Consider the following 20208-nt stretch of genomic DNA (forward strand, 5'->3'; position numbering starts at 1 on the left):
CAGCAGGTCAAGAGAACGCGTGTGCAGGTTACTCTGAAATCTGAATTCATCCAAAATTTCAAAGAAAACAGACGTGTGTACATCGACAACAACAAATACTGGGAGTCGACTTGGACTGCTGAAAGATTATGCTACTCCGTATATGTTAAGCTAAAGCCTTTCCTTTGCGGCCATCCCCAGATAACGACTTGTCCAAACCCCAGAGCAAGGCGAAAAGTTGCAGAAGAGGAAAGGAAGGAAGGGGAGGGAACCCCAACCCCGCTCCCATCTTGGAAGGGAATCCATCCCTCGTCCGTCTCTTCGGCCTACATCCGTAGGTAGCAGGAAGAGGCGGCGCTTGCGCGCGATCCAGCCTGAGCCGGCGAAGGAGGAGGAGGAGGAGTTCGCCACCGATCCACCGTCGTCTTCGCTAAGCTTCGGGTTGGGGTGGGGATTACCCTCCCGATCGACCTCTGTAAGCCACGCGCTCCGATCCGTCTCTAACAAATACGGAGTAGTACTACTCCATTAGATTACTGCGCTCCGTTTTGCCCAATTACCCCCTTTTCCGTCTGCTACCTTCTTTGCTGTTCTTGTTGTGCTGCTGTTAGTCTACTACTACTGCCGCTGCTACTAACACTGTCGTTGCTGCTTCTGTAATCTGTACCCAAGTGCTTCCCCTTAATTTTGTCGTAGAATGGATCACCCCAATTCCGTATTCAGCTCAGTTTACCCGTTCATCCTATAGCCCTCACACCACACGAGCGCCATCACCATCGCCATCCCCATCCCTTATTTTCAGTTTCTTTTATTCCTAACTTTGTCAACTTGTGCCAACCTTTTTTTTTTCCGGGGAGAATATGTAAGGAGGATCAATTATAGTTATTACAAGGATCAATTTGTAGTGGTTACAAGGATCAATTCTAGTTATTACAAGGATTAATTTGTAGTTGTTGAAAGCATCAATTCTATTGTTACAGGGATTGCCGATATAGAATTCCAGTACTTAATAGGGATCGGTTCTTTTTTATTTTTCTGGACACAAAAAGCTATACCCTAGTGCTATTACATGGATTGTTAAATTCGAGTTTCTGTCAGATGCACTCATTTAACTTCTTCTGAATTTTTGCTGTTCAATTTCTTCTGTAGCTTATCCTAACATAGCCCTTGATTGACTGCATGATCAGACCAAGTTTCTACCGCAGAATCACTCTTACAAGATGAGTGACAATCTGATGGACAAGGTCAATGCATTGGGCGAGCGCCTCAAGATAAGTGGGGCAGAAGTTAGCCGCAAGATGTCGACTGGCGTGACCAGCATGAGTTTCAAGATGAAGGAATTTTTCCAAGGCCAGAATATGGCGGACAAGATTGTTGATGAAGCCACACCGGAGACCATGGATGGCCCTGATTGGGCCACCAATCTTGAGATATGCGATATGGCCAACACCGGGAAGGTCAACAGTGTTGAACTGATCCGTGCCATCAAGAGGCGAATCATGTTGAAGACCCCAAGGGTGCAGTATCTAGCTCTTGTCCTCCTTGAGACCGTCGTCAAAAACTGTGAGAAGGCTTTCTCTGAGATTGCTGCTGAGCGGGTCCTTGACGAGATGGTGAAACTTATTGATGATCCACAGACTATAGTCAACAACAGAAACAAGGCACTTATGCTTATTGAAGCATGGGGAGAGTCAGGAGATGAGCTCCGCTACCTTCCGGTTTATGAAGAAACTTACAAGGTACATAGAAAGTAATCTTTGGTACTTAAATCAGCTTAAGGTAGAAAACATGTGGGTTTCAGTTAACATTTGGTTTTCATTGCAGAGCTTAAGATCTAGGGGAATTCGCTTCCCTGGCCGTGATGACGAGAGCCTTGCACCAATATTTACTCCTCCCCGGTCAGTACCTGCAGCTGAACCATATTCTGATGTAGCACAGGACGGGTATCAAGAAATTCCAGATGAAAGTTTTGCTCCAGTTCGTGTTGTCCCTCCTCCTGTGCAAGTCAACGATGCTTTTGAGGTGGCTCGTAATAGTGTTGAACTTCTTTCCACAGTGCTATCTTCCTCCCCACAAAATGAGGCTCTAGAGGTGAGTCTGTGCTCGTACCTGTCAATTAAATCCTCTGGCTTAGGTGGTTGGTTGTTTGGGGTGCAATAGGTGAAGTAGGCATGCCAAGGCTGGAAGTTGTGTTGACTTCATAAAGGATTATACTGAGATTCATGATCTTCATAATATACCATAACGTAGACACACTGATCAATGTCATGTTACCTTTTCTTTCCTGATCACAGTATTGGAGCATAACAGTATCTGCATGACTGTTAACAATTAAGTTACTCTGTCCTGTAAAAAACCTGTTACTCTGTAATATGAACTTCCTTTTTATCTGCTAATTTTGCATATATCTTAATTCAGTACAGAAATACAGTACTCAGGTTCGAAAAATATATAGGAGTATATCGTTGTACTATGCTATGGTGGACTATGTGTTCTGATTACACCTAACGTGCACGCAGGATGACTTGACTACCACCCTGGTTCAGCAATGCCAACAGTGTCAGTACACAATCCAGAGAATCGTCGAGACGGCAGGTGATGACGAGTCTCAGCTCTTCGAAGCGTTGAGCATCCACGACGAACTCCAGAAGGTCCTCTCCAAGTATGAAGGGCTCAAGGAGCCCGTCGTCGCAGAGCCTGAGCCAGAACCAGCGATGATACCGGTTACCGTGGAGCCCGAGGAATCCCCCCGTGCCGTCAGTAAAGACACCCCTGCGAGGAAATCAGCCGGGTCCGGAGGTCGGTCTAGCGGGGACGACTTGCTCCAGGATCTCGACGACATGATCTTTGGTAAGAAAGGCGGCACCTCGTCTCAGCAGGACAGAACTCCCAGGAAGGAGGAGCGGAAGGACGATTTCATCGGTTTGTGATCACCGGGTTAATGTATCTACCTGCAGGCTGGAACTTGTTATGTGTATACAGATGTTAGTTGTTCAGTGTATTCGAAAACTATGATAATATGTTTGTGATTTGCACATGTGTGATATGCGCATCTTTCTTGTCCTGTGTTTATCTGCCACACGAGCGATTGTTTGCTGTCTGGGAGCAGTTCGCTTCCTAGCACCAGATGAGCTGCCTAACTCGTTTTCTTACTTGCAGTAGCCACCATTGCTGGAGATATACTGTAATGTACTGTAGCTTTTATTTTAGCCTTTAATCTCCGAGCCTTTAATTGCAACTAACAATCACCGCCCGGCCGTAAGCGTGTACCGAAAGCTGCTTTTGCTTGGTTTGCTAGCTCGTTGGTTGGTCGTTACTGCACTATCGCACGTACAGCAAGCCATTCAGCAGCAGCCAGCACAACAAGAGTGGAGTACTTCAAGAAGATTTGAAGTGGGCCGTTCGTGGGATACAATTTGCATCCCTAATACCAGATGGTTTACAAATGTGAATTTTGCTTAGTGGAATAATCAAATGAACTAAGATCACACAAGGGGTTCTTTATTATGGGTACAGTAACTTAATTGTTTTTAATGCCTTGCTATGTCCTATTAAAAGATAGCAAAACCGTAAAAGATGCTTAGCGCGCTTGGACAATAAGCTTCAGTTTAGCTAGGGAAAATATTTTGGACATATTACACTAAAGTTTAGTTTAGGTAAATCCACTGCAAAACTAGGCAAAAAAAAAAACCACTGCAAAAGAGTTTGAATTTGGTGTTGCATACGTACTTCCAAAAAAAACAAACTTACTTTGCATTATATAGAAACGCAGGCCAACGCTTGCTTAATTTCTACTCAAATCTATCCCGGCGATTGGCCGATTCCACTGCAAAAGGAGGGAGAACCCTAATTAGCCATCGAGGATGGCGGCGGCCGACGACGGCTGCACTTTCTACAGGTGCTTCTGCAGCTGGCAGCACGGCTGCGCGTCCCGGATCCCGCGCGTCTACCCCGGCCGGGACTACGTCCACATGCCGGCCGGCGCGGATGTCGACGACGACCGCCCCATGTGGTCGCTGCTGGTGGGCTTGACCTCCGTATCCCAGGATACGATCTCGCACGATTCTCTCCTAGGCCTCCACCGCTTCCGTGTCGCGCGATCCGGCCGGATCCTCGGCCGCAGCGACGACGCCCTCGACGCCATCTACAACCACCACACAACGGGCGGCTTTATCTCCATCGTCGATGCCGCGCTGATGCCTCCCGACGGCCACCGCTCGCTCTGCGTCTTCTCGGAGCATGTGGACGATCCAGGTCCAGGCAAGGTGCAGGCGACCCCACGAGCCCAGCAGCTGCTGGCTCACCTCCGAGGCGGCCGCCGTGCCCTCCCCGCTGCCCGGCCTCCCGCTGGAGCCTCCCATGGTGCCACCCCGTGCTGGCCGCCGGCCACGTCTGGGCCCCGTACGTCTTCCTCGACCGCCGGTGTCGCGATAAGTGCTGGCTCGGGATGCTTCGGCTCAGCGAGGACGCCGGCCGCCGCCGGTGGGAGCAAGTCGGCGACGACTTATTCCCCTTTCATTTCAAGCTGGAGATAAACGCCTTCCCGGATCTTTTCCTCTTCGCCGGGTACGCCGTGCTCCATGAGGACACCATCTTGGTGTCGCTGCGGTCAGCCAAGGCCCAAGGGCCTCTTCTTTACCTTTGACTGCTCCAGCGGCCTATGGGCCGAGGTCACGGCCCAGAAACGCGGGCATGAGATGGTTGTGTTGGTTGATCTCGGCTTAGACCGAGTAAAAAGAGATTAGGATAAGGGTGAGGCCCACGAACCAACGTTCGTGGCCTTATCTCAACTGAACGCACCGTGATCGGGGGTGCCAAACCAATCGATGGTTTTGGTCCCCTATCGTGCAGTGCTATATAAGAAAGGGGGTATCGGTAGCAAACGGATTAAGACTCTCGTTCTCGTTTTGCCCACAAAACCCCGAAACCCTAACAAACCCAAACTTGTCTGGGGAGCACTGACCACGACGGGAAGTCCCGCTCTTGCTGCTCCCGTCCCAGGACAGTGCAGGTGGCGACCAGAGGGAAGGAGGAGCTTCACCAGAACACCTGCATAGACTACTTCCCCTACTTCCTCCACGACATCGCCACTGCTTCAACTCTTCACCGACTCCACAGCAATGGCGTCCTCCTCCATCGCACGTATGATTGCATCTCCTCTAATCTCTCTACTGTTAGTGCTCTTTTGATGGCTAGTGCATGTTTAAGTTTAATCTAATGAACCTTAAGTTCTAACATTGGTATCAGAAGCCTAATCTGGTCATATTAGAGCCTAATTTTCTGTTTAGGGTTTAATTCGATTAGTGTTCATTTCTGTTAGTGCTAATCTAATTAAGGTTAATGCTAGTTCTCTTAATGCAATTCTGTTAACGACTAATTAAGGTTAGATTAGCACTGTTAATGTTGTAAATTTCTAATCAGAGTATTTTTTTGCCGTGGGTATTTTTTGGCTCACTCACGCATGTCGGTTAGCAAGAGATTAGCAGGAGGGGAGCCAAAGTTTTTTTTTCATGAACCCTAGAAATCAAATCCCCAAAATGTCAAAACCCTAGTTTCCAAACCCATGAAAAACGACGAATCAAAAGGATTTTTTGGGATAATGTTGACGAACTTACCTCAAGATGTTGTCCGACGGCCGTATTTTCTTATGGAAGGAGGCTTCTGGGGTCTTGGACCTCATGGGCCGCCGTCGGCACCTAATGATCCGCCGCCGGCCGCCGCCATGAATGGGGCGCGGCGACGCCTGTCCTCCCCTCGGGGAGGAGCCGCACGGCAACCCAACCGTGCGAGGGCGCCGCCGCCGCCGCCACGTTGCTCCAGGCGCGTGGGAATGCTCTCCGGTTGTCGCCTCCCGCTAGTTACGCCGGCGCCAGCGGCTCCGTTCGACGGAGCAGTGCGCGGGACGAAGTCGAGCGCACGCTGCTCCGGCGAGCGCCGCCACCGCGCCAGGATCCCGCCGCCGGACGCGTGCGTGTCACCGTCTCGGGTGAGACCGGGAAATGTGGGGGAGGGAGTTGGACTGGAGGCTAGGGTTTCGGTTCGTTTTTTACTGGGCTGGAGAACGCCATAGCCGTTGGATTTGATCCAACGGCTGCGTATCGCGCGGCGCCTAACGGGCCTGCGGAAAGATCTGGGCCATTTTGGCCACGGGCTTCGGCCCAGGTTAAAAGGGCCGCGCGGTTTTCTTCCATTTCCGCTGTGCCCACGCGAGAAATTAAGTGGGCCGGCCCAGTTTCGGCACAAAATTATGTTTTAATGTTTTTTCTATATTTTTTTGAGCGCGTTAATGCTTTATAAAATGTTTATTTGCACAGTTTATTAATAGAAAATGGCCGAAATTTTTTCTTGCTGACTGAAATTGGACACTTAATTATTCTGAATGAGGTTGATCCAACGAGATACTTTATTTAGAATATTTTATTTGTTCCATGATGTTTACCTTTTAGGCATCAATTAATGATTAAAATTCTAATGTATATTCTTGATGTCTAATTTGGTAAAATTTTGGCTCTAAAATTAATTCTGACCAACGTTGTTTTAATTTATGAGCTACCCCGTTATGTTTGCTACAATTCTTTGTCTTTTCTGCCCAACGGTGATATGACTTAGAATTGTATACTCTTGCATTTATTAATCTACCAACGTAAGTTTTTAATCATGCAATTTACCTTATGATTTTCTTATGTTACAATGACAGCCGCTACATTGATGCGTTATGATAACATTGAGTTACTGACGGGGAGCAACTTTCAGAATTGGAAGTCCCATGTTGAAATGAGTTTGGGGGTCAATGGACTCGATTATGCTCTCAGGGAAGAGAAACCTAAGCCTCCAGCTACTGTTGTTGCTGGGTATGATGAACTTATGAAAGCTTATGAAAAAAGCTGGGAAGTGGGACAATTCAAATCATGTTGCCTTTATTGTTATGAAAACTTCAATCTCTCCTGATATCATCAAGGCTCTCCCTGACAAGGCCACTGCCAAAGAATTTCTTAAAGCAGTGGAAGAACAATTCAAAAGTTCGGAAATGGTATATTCTCGAGAGCTTCTTGGCAAGCTTCTTGAGAAGTATATGATTGAAGGAAATGCAAGAGGCCATATCTTGAGGATGGTGAATGCAACTTCGAAGCTTAAGGCTTTGGAGTTTGTCCTTAATGAAAATATCCTAATCCTCTTGATATTAGAGTCTCTCCCTCTAGAATTTGATCAGTTCAAGATCAATTACAATTCCCTGAAAGAAAAATGGTCGCTCGCGGAGATGACTCCTCGAGTTGTTGAGGAGGAACAGAGGATCATGAAACAGGCAAAGGACCAGGCTTTTCATGTTGGCTCTTCCAAGAGAAAGTATGAGTGCCAGGCATCTTCTTCCAAGGCCCCAAAGAAGCAATTCATTCAAAATGATACTCAGGCTGCTCCAAAGGGCAAGGGCCATGTTGCTAGCACCTCTACTGGAGATGTGAAGAATGACTGCCATTTTTGCAATGAGATAGGCCATTTCCGGAAGAATTGCCCTGGATTCCTCAAGTGGATGTTAAAGAGAGGTAATGATGAAGTTACTTTCGTTGATGAATCATTGTATGTTGATTTTTCTCGAAATACATGGTGGATTGACTCAGGTGCAACCGTTCATGTTGCAAACTCCTTGCAGGGATTAAGTTTGATCCGCACCATAAAGGCAAGAACAAGAAGCATTAAAGTTGCCAATGGGAAGGAAGCCGATGTTGAAGCTGTGGGGACTCTCACATTGGAGCTACACACCGGCTTTCATCTACATTTGAATAATGTCCTTTACGTACCTATATTGAGTAGGAATTTAATTTCAATTTCTTGCTTGGATGATATTTCTATTGCATGTTTGTTTGGAAATCAACGATGCGTTATCAAACATTGTAATAATGACGTTGGTCTCGGTGTCAGACGAGGCAAATTATATATGTTAATGCTTAATTCTTTGGTTAATGTTTTAAATGTGAGTGATGTTAATGTTTTGAATGATGAATGTAATGCCGAGAAGAAATGGAAAAACACAAGTACTTCTTTGAAATTGTGGCATCGTCGCTTAGGCCACATTTCGAGGGGTAGAATGGAACGTCTTATTAAAAATGAAATTCTTCTCCCATTAGACTTCTCAGATGCAGACAAGTGTATTGACTGCACTAAAGGAAAATACGCAAAAACGATTAAGAAGGAAGCTACAAGAGCCTCATGGGTCCTCGAAGTAATTCATACTGACATATGCGGATCCTTAAATATAAAGTTTGTAGACGGGTTTGATTCATTCATCACGTTCACGGACGATTTTCCCCGTTACGGATATATTTACCCTGTACGCGAACGATCTGAAGCTTTGGACAAATTTAAGATATTTAAAGCCGAAGTTGAAAATCAATTGAATGAAAAGATCAAAGTTGTACGTTCTGATCGTGGGGGAGAACATTATGGAAGGCACGCTCCTTATGGGCAAATTCCAGGACCTTTTGCAAAATTCCTAGCTGAGAATGGGATTGTTGCCCAATATTCAATGCCCGGTGAACCTCAGCAAAATGGTGTGGCTGAGCATCGCAATCGCACACTCATGGATATGGTGCGGAGTATGCTCAGTCATGCAAGTTTGCCAGTTAGCCTATGGGTGGAGACTCTAAAGACAGCTGCGCACATATTAAATCTCGCTCCAACAAAGTCAGCACCGAACACACCTTATGAGATGTGGACGGGAAAGAAGCCAAGTTTGAACTATCTGCGTGTGTGGGGCTGCCCTGCAGAAGCTAGAATTTTCAATCCACAACTTAGGAAATTAGATCCAAAAATGATAAGTTGCCATTTTATTGGATACCCTCATAGGGGAAAGGGATACCGTTTTTATTGTCCGGGTCACACCACAAAATTTGTGGAGACCCGACAAGCGGTATTTTTTGAGGATAATGAAGTCACGGAAATAAGGGAAATTAATCTTGAGGAGAAACGGGTATGTGCCCCATCCCCGGCCATCCAAGAGATTTATCTCCCAATACGAAATATTAACGTGACACGGAATGTTGAACCTGAGGTTCGTCGCTCAGGCGCTCAACCAAATGGAGATCTTGAAACAGAAAAAGGTCCCCAGCTAACTGGAGACCAAGAAAATGAGGATCCTCAACCAGAAAATGATCCTCCACCATCACCTCCCGTGAGAAGATCACAGCGTGAAAGAAAGATGGCCATCCCAGATGATTATGTCACTTTTATGACTGAGGATATAAATGATGTTGGAAAGGTGGAGGACCCATCCTCATATAAGGAGGCGATTAAAAATCAAAACTCGTCTAAGTGGGTAACTGCCATGGAGAACGAGTTGAAATCTATGGACACAAATAATGTTTGGGACTTGGTAGAAATTCCCAATGGAGCTAAAAGGGTAGGCTGCAAGTGGGTCTACAAAACTAAATATGACTCCAAAGGGAATGTCGAAATATTTAAAGCAAGGCTTGTCGCAAAAGGGTTTACACATCGAGAGGGAATTGATTACAACGAGACTTTTTCTCCTGTGTCATCCAAGGATTCTTTTAGAATCGTTATGGCATTAGTGGCTCATTATGATCTAGAGCTACATCAAATGGACGTTAAAACAGCATTCCTAAATGGCGATTTAAATCAAGATGTATACATGACTCGACCAGACAGTTTTGTGATGGAAGGGAAAGAACATTTAGCATGTCGTCTAAAGAAGTCGATCTATGGCTTGAAGGAAGCTTCAAGACAATGGTACCTCAAGTTCGATAAAGTCATCAGAATTTTTGGTTTTACGGAAAATGTTGTGGACAACTGCATATACGTCAAATTTAAAGGCAGTCGCTTCACAATTTTAGTCATATATGTGGATGACATATTGTTGGCATGTAGCGATAAGGATATGCTATATGAAACCAAGAATTTTCTGTCATCTAATTTTGATATGAAAGATCTTGGTGAAGCATCATATGCCCTTGGCATTGAGATTCATCGAGATAGGTCTAAATGCACATTAGGACTATCACATAAAGCACACTTTGAGAGGGTACTGAAGAAATACAATATGCACAAGTGCTCCTCCTCACCTGCTCCTGTAGTCAAGGGCGATAAGTTTGGGACATTTCAATGCCCCAGAAACCAAATTGAGACTGATCAAATGAAACATGTTCCTTACGCTTCAGCTGTCGGAAGCATTATGTATGCACAAGTCTGTACACGCCCTGACTTATCTTATGTTACCGGGATGCTTGGCAGATACCAATCGAATCCAGGACTAGACCACTAGAAGGCCGCAAAGAAAGTCTTGCGTTATATGCAAGGTACTAAAGAGTACATGCTAACGTATCAAAAATCTGATAACCTGGAAGTTGTTGGTTATTCAGATGCTGATTTTGCCGGGTGTGTGGATAGTAAGAAATCCACGTCAGCTTATATATTCACACTCGTTGGGGGAGCCATATCGTGGAAAAGCTCCAAGCAAACTTTGATTGCTTCATCTACGATGCAAGCAGAATTTGTAGCATGTTATGAGGCCACTGGGCAGGCTGTATGGCTAAAGAATTTTATTCCTGGACTTAAAGTGGTAGAGAGCATTTCTAAACCACTGGTGTTGTATCGATAATGAACCAGCAGTTTTCTATACGAGTAACAACAAGTCAAGTGCTGCTGCCAAGCACATTGACATAAAGTATCATGTTGTGAAAGATAGAATCTAGGATCAAACCATTGATGTCAAGCATATAAGCACTACTCATATGCTTGCGGATCCGCTAACCAAAGGCTTACCACCCGGTATTTTTCGTCATCATGTTGCCGGCATGGGACTACTGGAAGCCAAATGATCCTGGAAATTTAAGGGACCAATAAAAGGAACCACTCCCAATAAGAAAAATGTTATCTTTTGAAACAGGCTGCTATACTATAAGTATTGAGTTTCAAAGACATATTATCGGTCATTGTAACACCTTACTTTGGTATGATATTCCTGTGGAAAGGGACGAATGTAAATAAGCCTAACGATCAAGGGGGAGAATGTTGGTTGATCTCGGCTTAGACCGAGTAAAAAGGGATTAGGATAAGGGTGGGGCCCACGAACCAACGTTCGTGGCCTTATCTCAACTAAACGCACCCTGATCGGGGGTGCCAAACCAATCGATGGTTCTGGTCTCCTGTCGTGCAGTGCTATATAAGAAAGGGGGTATCGACAGCAAACGGATGAAGACTCTCGTTCTCGTTTTGCCCACGAAACCCCGAAACCCTAACAAACCCAAACCGATCTGGGGAGCACTGACCACGACGGGAAGACCCGAGCTTGTTGCTCCCGTCCCGGGACAGTGCAGGTGGCGACCAGAGGGAAGGAGGAGCTTCACCAGAACACCTGCATAGACTACTTCCCCTACTTCCTCTACGGCATCGCCACTGCTTCAACAATCCACCGACTCCACAACAATGGCGTCCTCCTCCATCGCACGTATGATTGCATCTCCTCTAATCTCTCTACTGTTAGTGCTCTTTTGATGGCCAGTGCATGTTTAAGTTTAATCTAATGAACCTTAAGTTCTAACAGTTTGTCCCCATCGGTGGCCGTGGTGTATACGTAGAAGGATCTGATGATGATGGCACTTTCTACTTTGTCCGTCAGAACGTCATATACGCCTACAGGCTCTGCTACTATTACCAAGATTATGAGGATGATCAAGGTCAGCCAAAGCAGAGGAAGCAGCTGAAGCTGGAGCCGCCTGCCATAATTGATGTTCTCTGTCCTTTCGGCGGAGGAGATGGCGGCTTTGGCTACCTAGCGCATCTGCGCGGCGAACTTATGTGCTCGGCCTCGTTCGCCACCAAGCTCAGCTGCTCATGTGACCATCTGCATGTCCTCATCACAACCTTTCGGGTTCGATCGAGAGGCCATGAAGAGAAAGGCATCAAAATCTTCCATTCCACATGCCGCCGGTTGAACACGTTGCGCACTAGCCAACCCATTCATGGATTCTGCTTTCTACAGTAAGTTGATGTGTATATGTTATCATCATTTATTTTGTTTGTGTTACTCAGTTACTACTAGGATCGAGTAGTCAATATATATGACTTGCATAAATTCTTGGACAGGACTAGCAGGTGGCCGTTGGCTGGTTAAGCCCAACCAGCCAACGGCCCTAATATAGAAACTTACCGTTTCTTTAATCCAGTCGATCCTAATTAGGAAATTCTGACCTGAATCACGCGCTCACCAAACCATCCTGCGTCGCGCGCGCTAAAAACCCCGTGACCCCTGCACGACCCCACCGCTGTCAGGAGAACAAGCACACACCGAGCAGTGCAATTAGGTAGTTCCTGATTAGCTTGGCTTAATTAGGCATGAGGAAAAGTCACGTGTGTCCAATTCGCGTGCTACTGGATATCTCAAGTGCATGCATGTTCATTTAATTCGGTTTAACTTTTCAAAATGTCATAACTTCCAAAACAAGCATTGGAATTATGATCTGTTTTCTCTACTGGCTCTATCGCGGGGAGATCTTCAATACTAGATCTCATTTTGGTATATTTTGACAAATATTTTTGAAAAGCAATTGTTGTGTTAAGCTATGCAACTTTTCATCCTTGTTTTGCAAATTTATCTGCAGTGCCACATTGAAGCAAAAATTGATATAACGAACACAATATTGCAAACAAAATGAGTCAAAGTTGCTTGCAATACACTCAAAAATTGACAACAGAAATCAACATTGGAACGATAGTTAATTGTTAAGGAGTCAACATTGTCAACACCATGGCAAAGTCATTTGTAGAGGATCCAAAGTTGTTGCGCTTTCATAGTAGCAACTTCTATTAATCCGTCGCCAACTTTATCATTTACGCTAGTAGTTTGTCTTTTGTGTCGACAACTTTTCACATACTAGCAACTTTGGGTCTATACTATCAACTTTGATCACATAGTTCTGATTTCGATTTATATATCGGCAACTTTGACGATCATACTAGCAATTTTGTCTGCTATATCTACAATTTTCACTAACAAACTAGCAACTTTTCATTTTGTACTGAAATTTTGACTCGCATACTAGTAATTTTGGCCGCTATATCAACAACTTTCACTCAGATAGTAGGAATTTTGGTTACCAGTTACAATTTTGACTATACCAGCAACTGTCTTTTATACTGACAAATTTGGCTGCTATACCGGCAACTTTGACTCACATCGTAGCAACTTTGGTTAACAGTGACAATTTTGACTCACACACTAGCAACTTTGGGTCCTTTACCAGCAACTTCCACACACATATTAGCAACTTTGGTTCAATATCAAAATATCAACTTTGACTGCTATACCGACAACTTTCACACACATATTAGCAACCTTGGTTCACTACAAATTATCAATTTTGGCTACTATACTGGCAAGTTTTACTCACATAGTAGCAATTTTGGTTGACTATCATATTAGCATCTTTGTCTGCTATACCGACAACTTTGACTAACAGACTATCAACTTTGACTACTTTGACTCACATATGAGCAACTTTGACTTGCATATTAGCCACTTTGACTTGGATACTAGCAACTTTGGTCTCTATATCACCAACTTTGACTATCAGGTTATCAACTTTGGTTTCTATACTGACAAGTTTAATTCACATACTAACAACTATGGTGGACTATTATACTATGAAATTTGGCTGCTATACCAGCAATATTTCACATACTAGCAACTCTGTCTTCTATATCCGCAACTTTTCACGTACTAGCAATGTTGGCTACTATACCGGAAATTTTTACTCAAATACTAGCAATTTTGGTTTCTATATTCGGCAAATTTGATTCACATACTAGCAACTTTGGCTTTTATATCAGCAACTTTGACTCACATACTAGCAGCTGGCTTTTATAGCGGCAACTTTGACTCACCTAGCAACTTTGGCTGCTATAATGGCAACTTTAATTCACATACTGGCAACTTTGACTCACATACTAACAACTTCGTCTTCTATATCGATAACTTTGACAATCATACTAGCAACTTTGTCTTCTATACTAACAATTTTGACTCACATACTACCAACTTTGGCTGCTACAACGACAATTTTCATTCACATACTAGCAACTCTGTTGTTGCATGTAGCAACTCTATGATTCTTCTAAGAAACTATTTCTCAACTGTTTAGCATCTAAAACAGGCAAACTTAGTGCCAACAGTGAATCATAGGGCATAGCACACTATATGGTTGATTTCTCAACATCGGATCATAGGACAATGCCAACAGGCCTATGGGGAGAGCGACTGATGCATGAATTTTGATGTTTATTACCTTGTTTTTCCATGATACTTGTGGCACTTTAGATGTTAGAGACGATCTCATACTGGCAACTTAGCTCTCATACTAGCATATTTTGCTGATATACCGGTGGTATTTTTTTGTTTCACTCTTAAACATTGGCTCCTACACTAACAATTTTTGTGTGTGTGCGATAACAACTTTCACTAATGTGTTGCCAACTTTGGCTTGTGTGCTAGCATTTTCGCGCGCATATTGACAACTTTAACCTCTATGCTGGCAACTTTCGTTCACATGCTAGAAAATGCTAACTCTTATACTGGCAACTTTAGTCCTCATGTCAGCAACTTTGACTCGTATACTGACAACTTTGAATCTTGTACTTAGTAATGTGTGATTTTGTCTTTTATGCTCGCAACTTTCCTAATAAAACGGTCAACTTTGTCTTTTGTTCTCGCAATCTTCGATGGGTACAAAAATTATGGCTAAAAAGCAACTATTTTGGGTATTTTAGCAAGTAATTTTTTGAGCGAATTTTAGCAACTAATTATTCGGATTTAGCAACTAATTACATGTTTTCTTCGGCAACTTTACACTCAAAAATCAGCTCGTGTCGTCCTACTGTCACTTTTTTCCATGGGCCACAGCCCACCTTTCTCTTCCTTCTTCATTTTCCTTCTTGGGCCGCACCTACTCTTCTTGGCCCATGTTGTGGCCAACCGCATCTACTGGCCCATTTGATCTAGGGAGCCGTCTTCCTCCTGTCGTTCAACCTCCAGAAGCAATTCCAGTGGATGCTCTTGAATTGGTCCTTCAATTCTCTCTCCCCCTAACGATTTCTCCTCAAATTGATACATGGCAATTATTTGCCTTCACCCCACGAATCCATTCTGCCCTTTAGCTCCCTGTTTCATCTCCTTTATCTTCTCCAATTTGAAGATTGTTTTTCTGTTGCTATTGAGCAGTCATAGGCACCGGCAACACCAAATCACTAACCTAACAGGCGAATCACATCCGGTCAGCGCGAAGACACATGCCAGCCCCTTCCCGCCCTGCCGGAATCCATCACTGTGCCGTGGCGGCACCGCACGGCCAGCCCCGTCCCTGCCGCGCGGGATGTAGGGAGTAGGGAGGAGGGGAAGCGGAGGAAGGAGAAGGGGGGGGGGGAGGGAGCAGGCGGGAGGTGGGGGCAACAGGGGGGCCGGGAGGAAGAGTAGCAGAGGGAGACGGGGGTGTAGGGACTCGGGAGGCATGAGAGAGACTGGAGGACGGGGAAGGGTCAAGGGATGGTCAGAACTCAGAATGGATCGCGTGCGCGTGCGCTCATTGCGTGTAGAAACTGCCAGAAAGTAGAAACCCACCTGGTCGGGGCGTGGCCTGGCGGTTCGATCGAACGATGCGCGCGTGCGTGCGCTCGGACGGCAAAAAAAGTGCAGCTGCACGTTCTAGCCATTCGGTAAATTCTTTGTCACGTGTTAACTAGGGAGTGTGAGGATGATAGTGCCATTACATCACCTTCAATGCTAGATGATCAAACAACCAGCTCCCACGTCATGGAATCGGGTCCCATGGAATCCTCCAAGATGCTTGATTGTTGCAGGTTTCAATCTTCCAAAATCTCTGTATTTAACCTATCTTGCAAACTTCAAATATATTTACTTCACTTTGTGCAAACTTTTTGATGCGCGTGACATTTTTTGTTGTCGTTGTACCATTCTTGCAGGAATTCTTTGTCGGAAAGTGTTTCGCGAGTGTACAAGTTTGAGAAGCCTGCTGTTGAGATAAACAAAGATCTATACATTGTTTGCAAAGCTCGCTCTCATTCAATTGTCTACATAGCTAACATTGTGGATGGAATATTGAAATGCCATGATGAACTCCTCAAACAAAAATATACCCTGGTTCTACCTGATGATGGTGCTGGCTATCATGTTTTGGGACGATCTCCCCAATGACACCTTGTGTTTCGTAATTGCGGGTCGAAATTCTATCTTGTCTCAAACACAAAAGACGTCATTTATTTGTGTAGTCTGATGGTCGACGCGCCCAAGATGGTTAAATGTGCAAAGCCTACTTCTGATCCTTTCTCTATGGTTCTTCAAGTTGGTGACAAGATCATTGGTCTGAGCGATACTCTTCACGTTTGTTATTATCGTGAACACAACCTGTGGATTTACTTGACCAGATATTCCAGGTGCCACGGGCCTCCTATTCTGAAAGGCAGGAAGGCTATCCTATCCGGGTATGCAGTCATTGATGATCATTCCTTCATAGTCACAGATGATACCACAAGTTCGTTTCTTTTGTTTGACTTGCCTTCTGGAAAATGGAGTGTTCTGCGGGGTACTTTGCCTGAAACCCCACTTTTAAAGGAGAGATCTGTATTTCTTGATGGTTTTATCTACACATGCTCAAGTGGGGGACTTCGTGCTTATAGCTAGTTGAGCATGACCAAGGTGATTGTTTGAGCTGTTTTCTACGGTACACATTACTCCACTGGCCTAAGTGGAGTATCAGGCATGGGAATTATAGTCCTTTCACATTAAAAAAACAACTTTCTCTCTCTTCTTCTCTTTCTCCCGATCCCGTCGCCCTCCAGCGCCGGCCGAACTGCCATGGCCGCCGATGTCCTTCGCGCTGCGCGCCACCCCGGTCCTCAGCGCCGCGCCACTCTCCATGGCCGCCGCTGTACTTCGCGCCTCATGCCACCGTCGCCGCCCCACCGCGCGGCTCGCCGGCGCGGTCCTCGCCGCGGCCGCCGCCCCCATCCTCACCGTTGCTCGCCATGCCTGCGGCTGTCCTTAGCGTCGCTAGCCGCCGCCGCCATCCTCACCGTCGCTCGCCATGCCTGCTGCTGTCCTTAGCGCCGCGCGCCGCCATCGCCCTCCTCGCGCGCCGCCGCCACGGTCCTCGCAGCGGCCGCCGCTGCCCTTCGCGCCGCGCGCCGCCGCCGACCTGCTCCTGCGCCACCGCCGCCCTCCTCCAGTGCCCCGTGACCGCCCTCCGCGCAGCTCGCCGTCGCAGTGCTCGCTGCGGCCGCTACCACCATCCGCGCGCGCAGTCGCGGTCTGCCGCCGTCCTCGCAGCGGCCGTCGCCACCATCCTCCAGCGTGCCGCCGCCCCGTCCTGAGCCTCCGTGTGAATTTTCGGACATGTGAGATTACTCCAGTTACTTGTTTTCAATACTCCATCCTATCGCCTCACGCACATTAATTGAAGTATTAGAAAGTTTTAGCAAATATGAGCTTTTAGATTAAAAAATGAACGGTCCAAATTAATTATGGATATAAGAGCTCTTGTTTGAAGGAGCTCAGGGACCCGATCTTTTTGCCGTTCTCATGGAATTACCAATGGCTAAGGCTTGGGTGCCTGAGAGGATGTGCTTGGATTATTGCGCTGGCAAAGACAATATCTCTGATGCGATTATATTTTTTGTGGTGCAAGGTGACTGTCTCCTCTCCGCTCTCTCCCTCTCTCTCTCAGTACTTTTATTATGTCATATTTTAATTTTGTGTGTTTTCTACTATGTTAGGTGAATTTCGTTCCAATGCTCCTGGCAGCCCTCGCAACCACGATGTACATATCACCACTCTTGAGGTCAAGACTGAAATGACAGGCAGCCGTACAAGAAAACCCAAGAAAATTGAACATGTGGATATTTGCACATGTTTCATTGAGCATGACGAGGAGTTGGTCCGTACCAAAAGGTGTTATGCAGTTGGTCTCGATGAGGAGTTGGCCCATACCAAAAGGTGTTATGCAGTCCGTACCAAAAGGTTGTTTAAATGTTTAGTTTTAGTGTCATGTTGACGCTTGTAAAAAATTCTCACGCGGAACCAGGAAAAAACTTGAGAGAGGGTGAAAATGTATATGGCAATAGTTTTACTGCCATGTTGACGCTTGTAAAAATTTCTTGGGCGGAACCATGAAAAAACTTGAGAGGGGGCAAAAATGTATATGACAATGTAATATATATTCTGATATGGCTAACAGCATAAGCCAACACGACAACCATCGATGCAAACTAAATTATATGCATTGTCTATATGAAAAATGGATTATACTAATATGAAAATACCTATTTCCAAAGTTGCAAAAGACAAACTTGTAGAAGCTCTAGACAAATCTGCAGTAGCTTCCCCTGCTTGGAAGTGCCTTACATGAAGCATGTTCGGAAGAACAACTAATGGATGATCAGAAATTGTATTGTGTATCAGTCTAAAATTCAATATAATAAGTTCTATCGTTGTTCTAAGTCAAAAAAAAATTAAAGTTTGATCAAGTTTATTAAAAACGTATCAACATCTAGAATATCAAGATAAGTATAGCATGAAAATATATTTATGATGGATGTAGTAAAACCAATTTAAAGTTGTAAATGTTGATAGATTTTTCTTTAAATTTTGTTTAAGTTTAAAAAATGACTTAGAAAAAGCATAGAACTTTACATTTTAGAAGAGAAAGGTATCTTACAAAAATTATGTGAAGGAGATACTTAATCATTCAATTTTTGCAAACCACGATATGTATTTAGAAACAGAATGAGTATGATTTATCAAATTGGACCACACAAGTATTTAGGAACGGAAGAAGTACATGACAATCGATGAGACTAGGACATTAAGAATCAAGAAAAGGAAAGACCATAGTTCTACGCATCTGTTACAGCTTAACTTGTCACGTCATCTCTCGAATTGAACCTTAATCATCCAACAAGCTGCAAGTCTGCCACGGCAGCGCGGCGTGGTTGGGCCGTGGGGGTTGCCGGATTCAGGTCAGGCCAGGCTATGGCTGTGCGGCAAACGGTGCAGGGCAAGGCGGCAAGCTAGCCGCGAGGGCGTGCAGCGGCGACGTTGATCGCCACCAGTAAACGTATGGGCTTAATCCATGTCCTTGTTAATTCTTCTTCACGCGTGGGCTCTTAGAAGAGATGAACGAATCTGTGGGCCGAGTGGGGGCATTCTTTTTATACACTGGGCCATATACAAATACAAGTGGGCCGAAATCGAGAGGGGGCAGTTGCCCCCACGGCTTCTCCTTGGGTCCACCTATCACCGTTGCCCTTGTTAATTTCTTTCTTATCTGGGAATCTGTCTTTAGCAAAACACTGTGTACAGTCACTTTATGTGGCACGGCGTAAGAATAGAACTAGCCGGTTACGCGCGCTTCATTGCGCTACGTCGATCACATATTGTTACTTTGTGTGTTGTGAGAGAGGGGATGTCGAGAGAATATTTGTGTCTCTGGATCTATATCGGTGATCGATCGCTTGTCTAAAGCCTACTTTTTGGCTGTCTCACGCAAGGTAGAAACTGTTGTTATGACTTCTTTAGTTAGAACTAAGAGGTCGCACGTACACATGAAATTTTTGATTTCTGTTCTCTTAACTCCTATAAAAATGCCATTTGATGGTGGCGATGGTACGTCACTACACCAACACATCTGTCCTTACATGTGGAACCTACTTTACGTGCGTGTGACCTCTTGGACCGGCTAAAATTAAGTTAGAACTAAGAGGTCGCACGTACGGGCGTACTTGTCCCGGCCGATTAATCTGCCCTACTGCCCTCCATGCTGATCAGATCAGTAGCGCGTGAAATTAACGTAATGAAGGATTTCATCGGGAGATGGAGCGTGCGTGCGTTACCATGCATGCATGTGGTCGGGAACTCAAAGGAAGCTAGAACCAGGTCGATGCAATGTACGTACATGCATGTCTTTGAGTAAAAAAGAAGTACTCCTGCCTCCGTCTAACAATAATGGATGTATTATTTTTTCTTTACCAATGCTGACCACAAATTACTCTATTAATATCCATTATATTCTTACTCAAGTATATTTGTTCATGGATATAACTTTGATCACATTTATCACATATTCATGAAATAATTTGTGATCAAAGACTTGGTCAACCAAACCCTGATATGCCCCCCATCGTTGGACGGAGGGAATACTAACACATAGAAAA

General features: G+C 45.0%; 1 protein-coding gene across 2 annotated transcripts; it reads left to right on the forward strand.

Annotated features, from left to right (window-relative positions):
• Positions 1-34: 34 nt before the first annotated feature.
• LOC100838314 (TOM1-like protein 1) lies at positions 35-3051 on the forward strand. Of its 2 annotated transcripts, none has more exons than XM_003574339.4 (4): positions 35-454; positions 1167-1718; positions 1804-2070; positions 2499-3051. In XM_003574339.4, exons 2-4 carry the CDS (start codon positions 1200-1202, stop codon positions 2907-2909), a joined length of 1197 nt encoding a protein of 398 aa, XP_003574387.1. In that variant the 5' UTR covers positions 35-454; positions 1167-1199; the 3' UTR covers positions 2910-3051. The 2 variants fall into 2 exon arrangements, with proteins under 2 accessions (XP_003574387.1, XP_010235041.1); XM_010236739.3 differs by having other exon boundaries at positions 151-454; positions 1129-1718.
• The last annotated feature ends 17157 nt before the right edge of the window (positions 3052-20208 follow it).

This window comes from Brachypodium distachyon, chromosome 3, assembly GCF_000005505.3.
Source record: "Brachypodium distachyon strain Bd21 chromosome 3, Brachypodium_distachyon_v3.0, whole genome shotgun sequence".
In the NCBI taxonomy this organism is placed as follows: Eukaryota; Viridiplantae; Streptophyta; class Magnoliopsida; order Poales; family Poaceae; genus Brachypodium; species Brachypodium distachyon.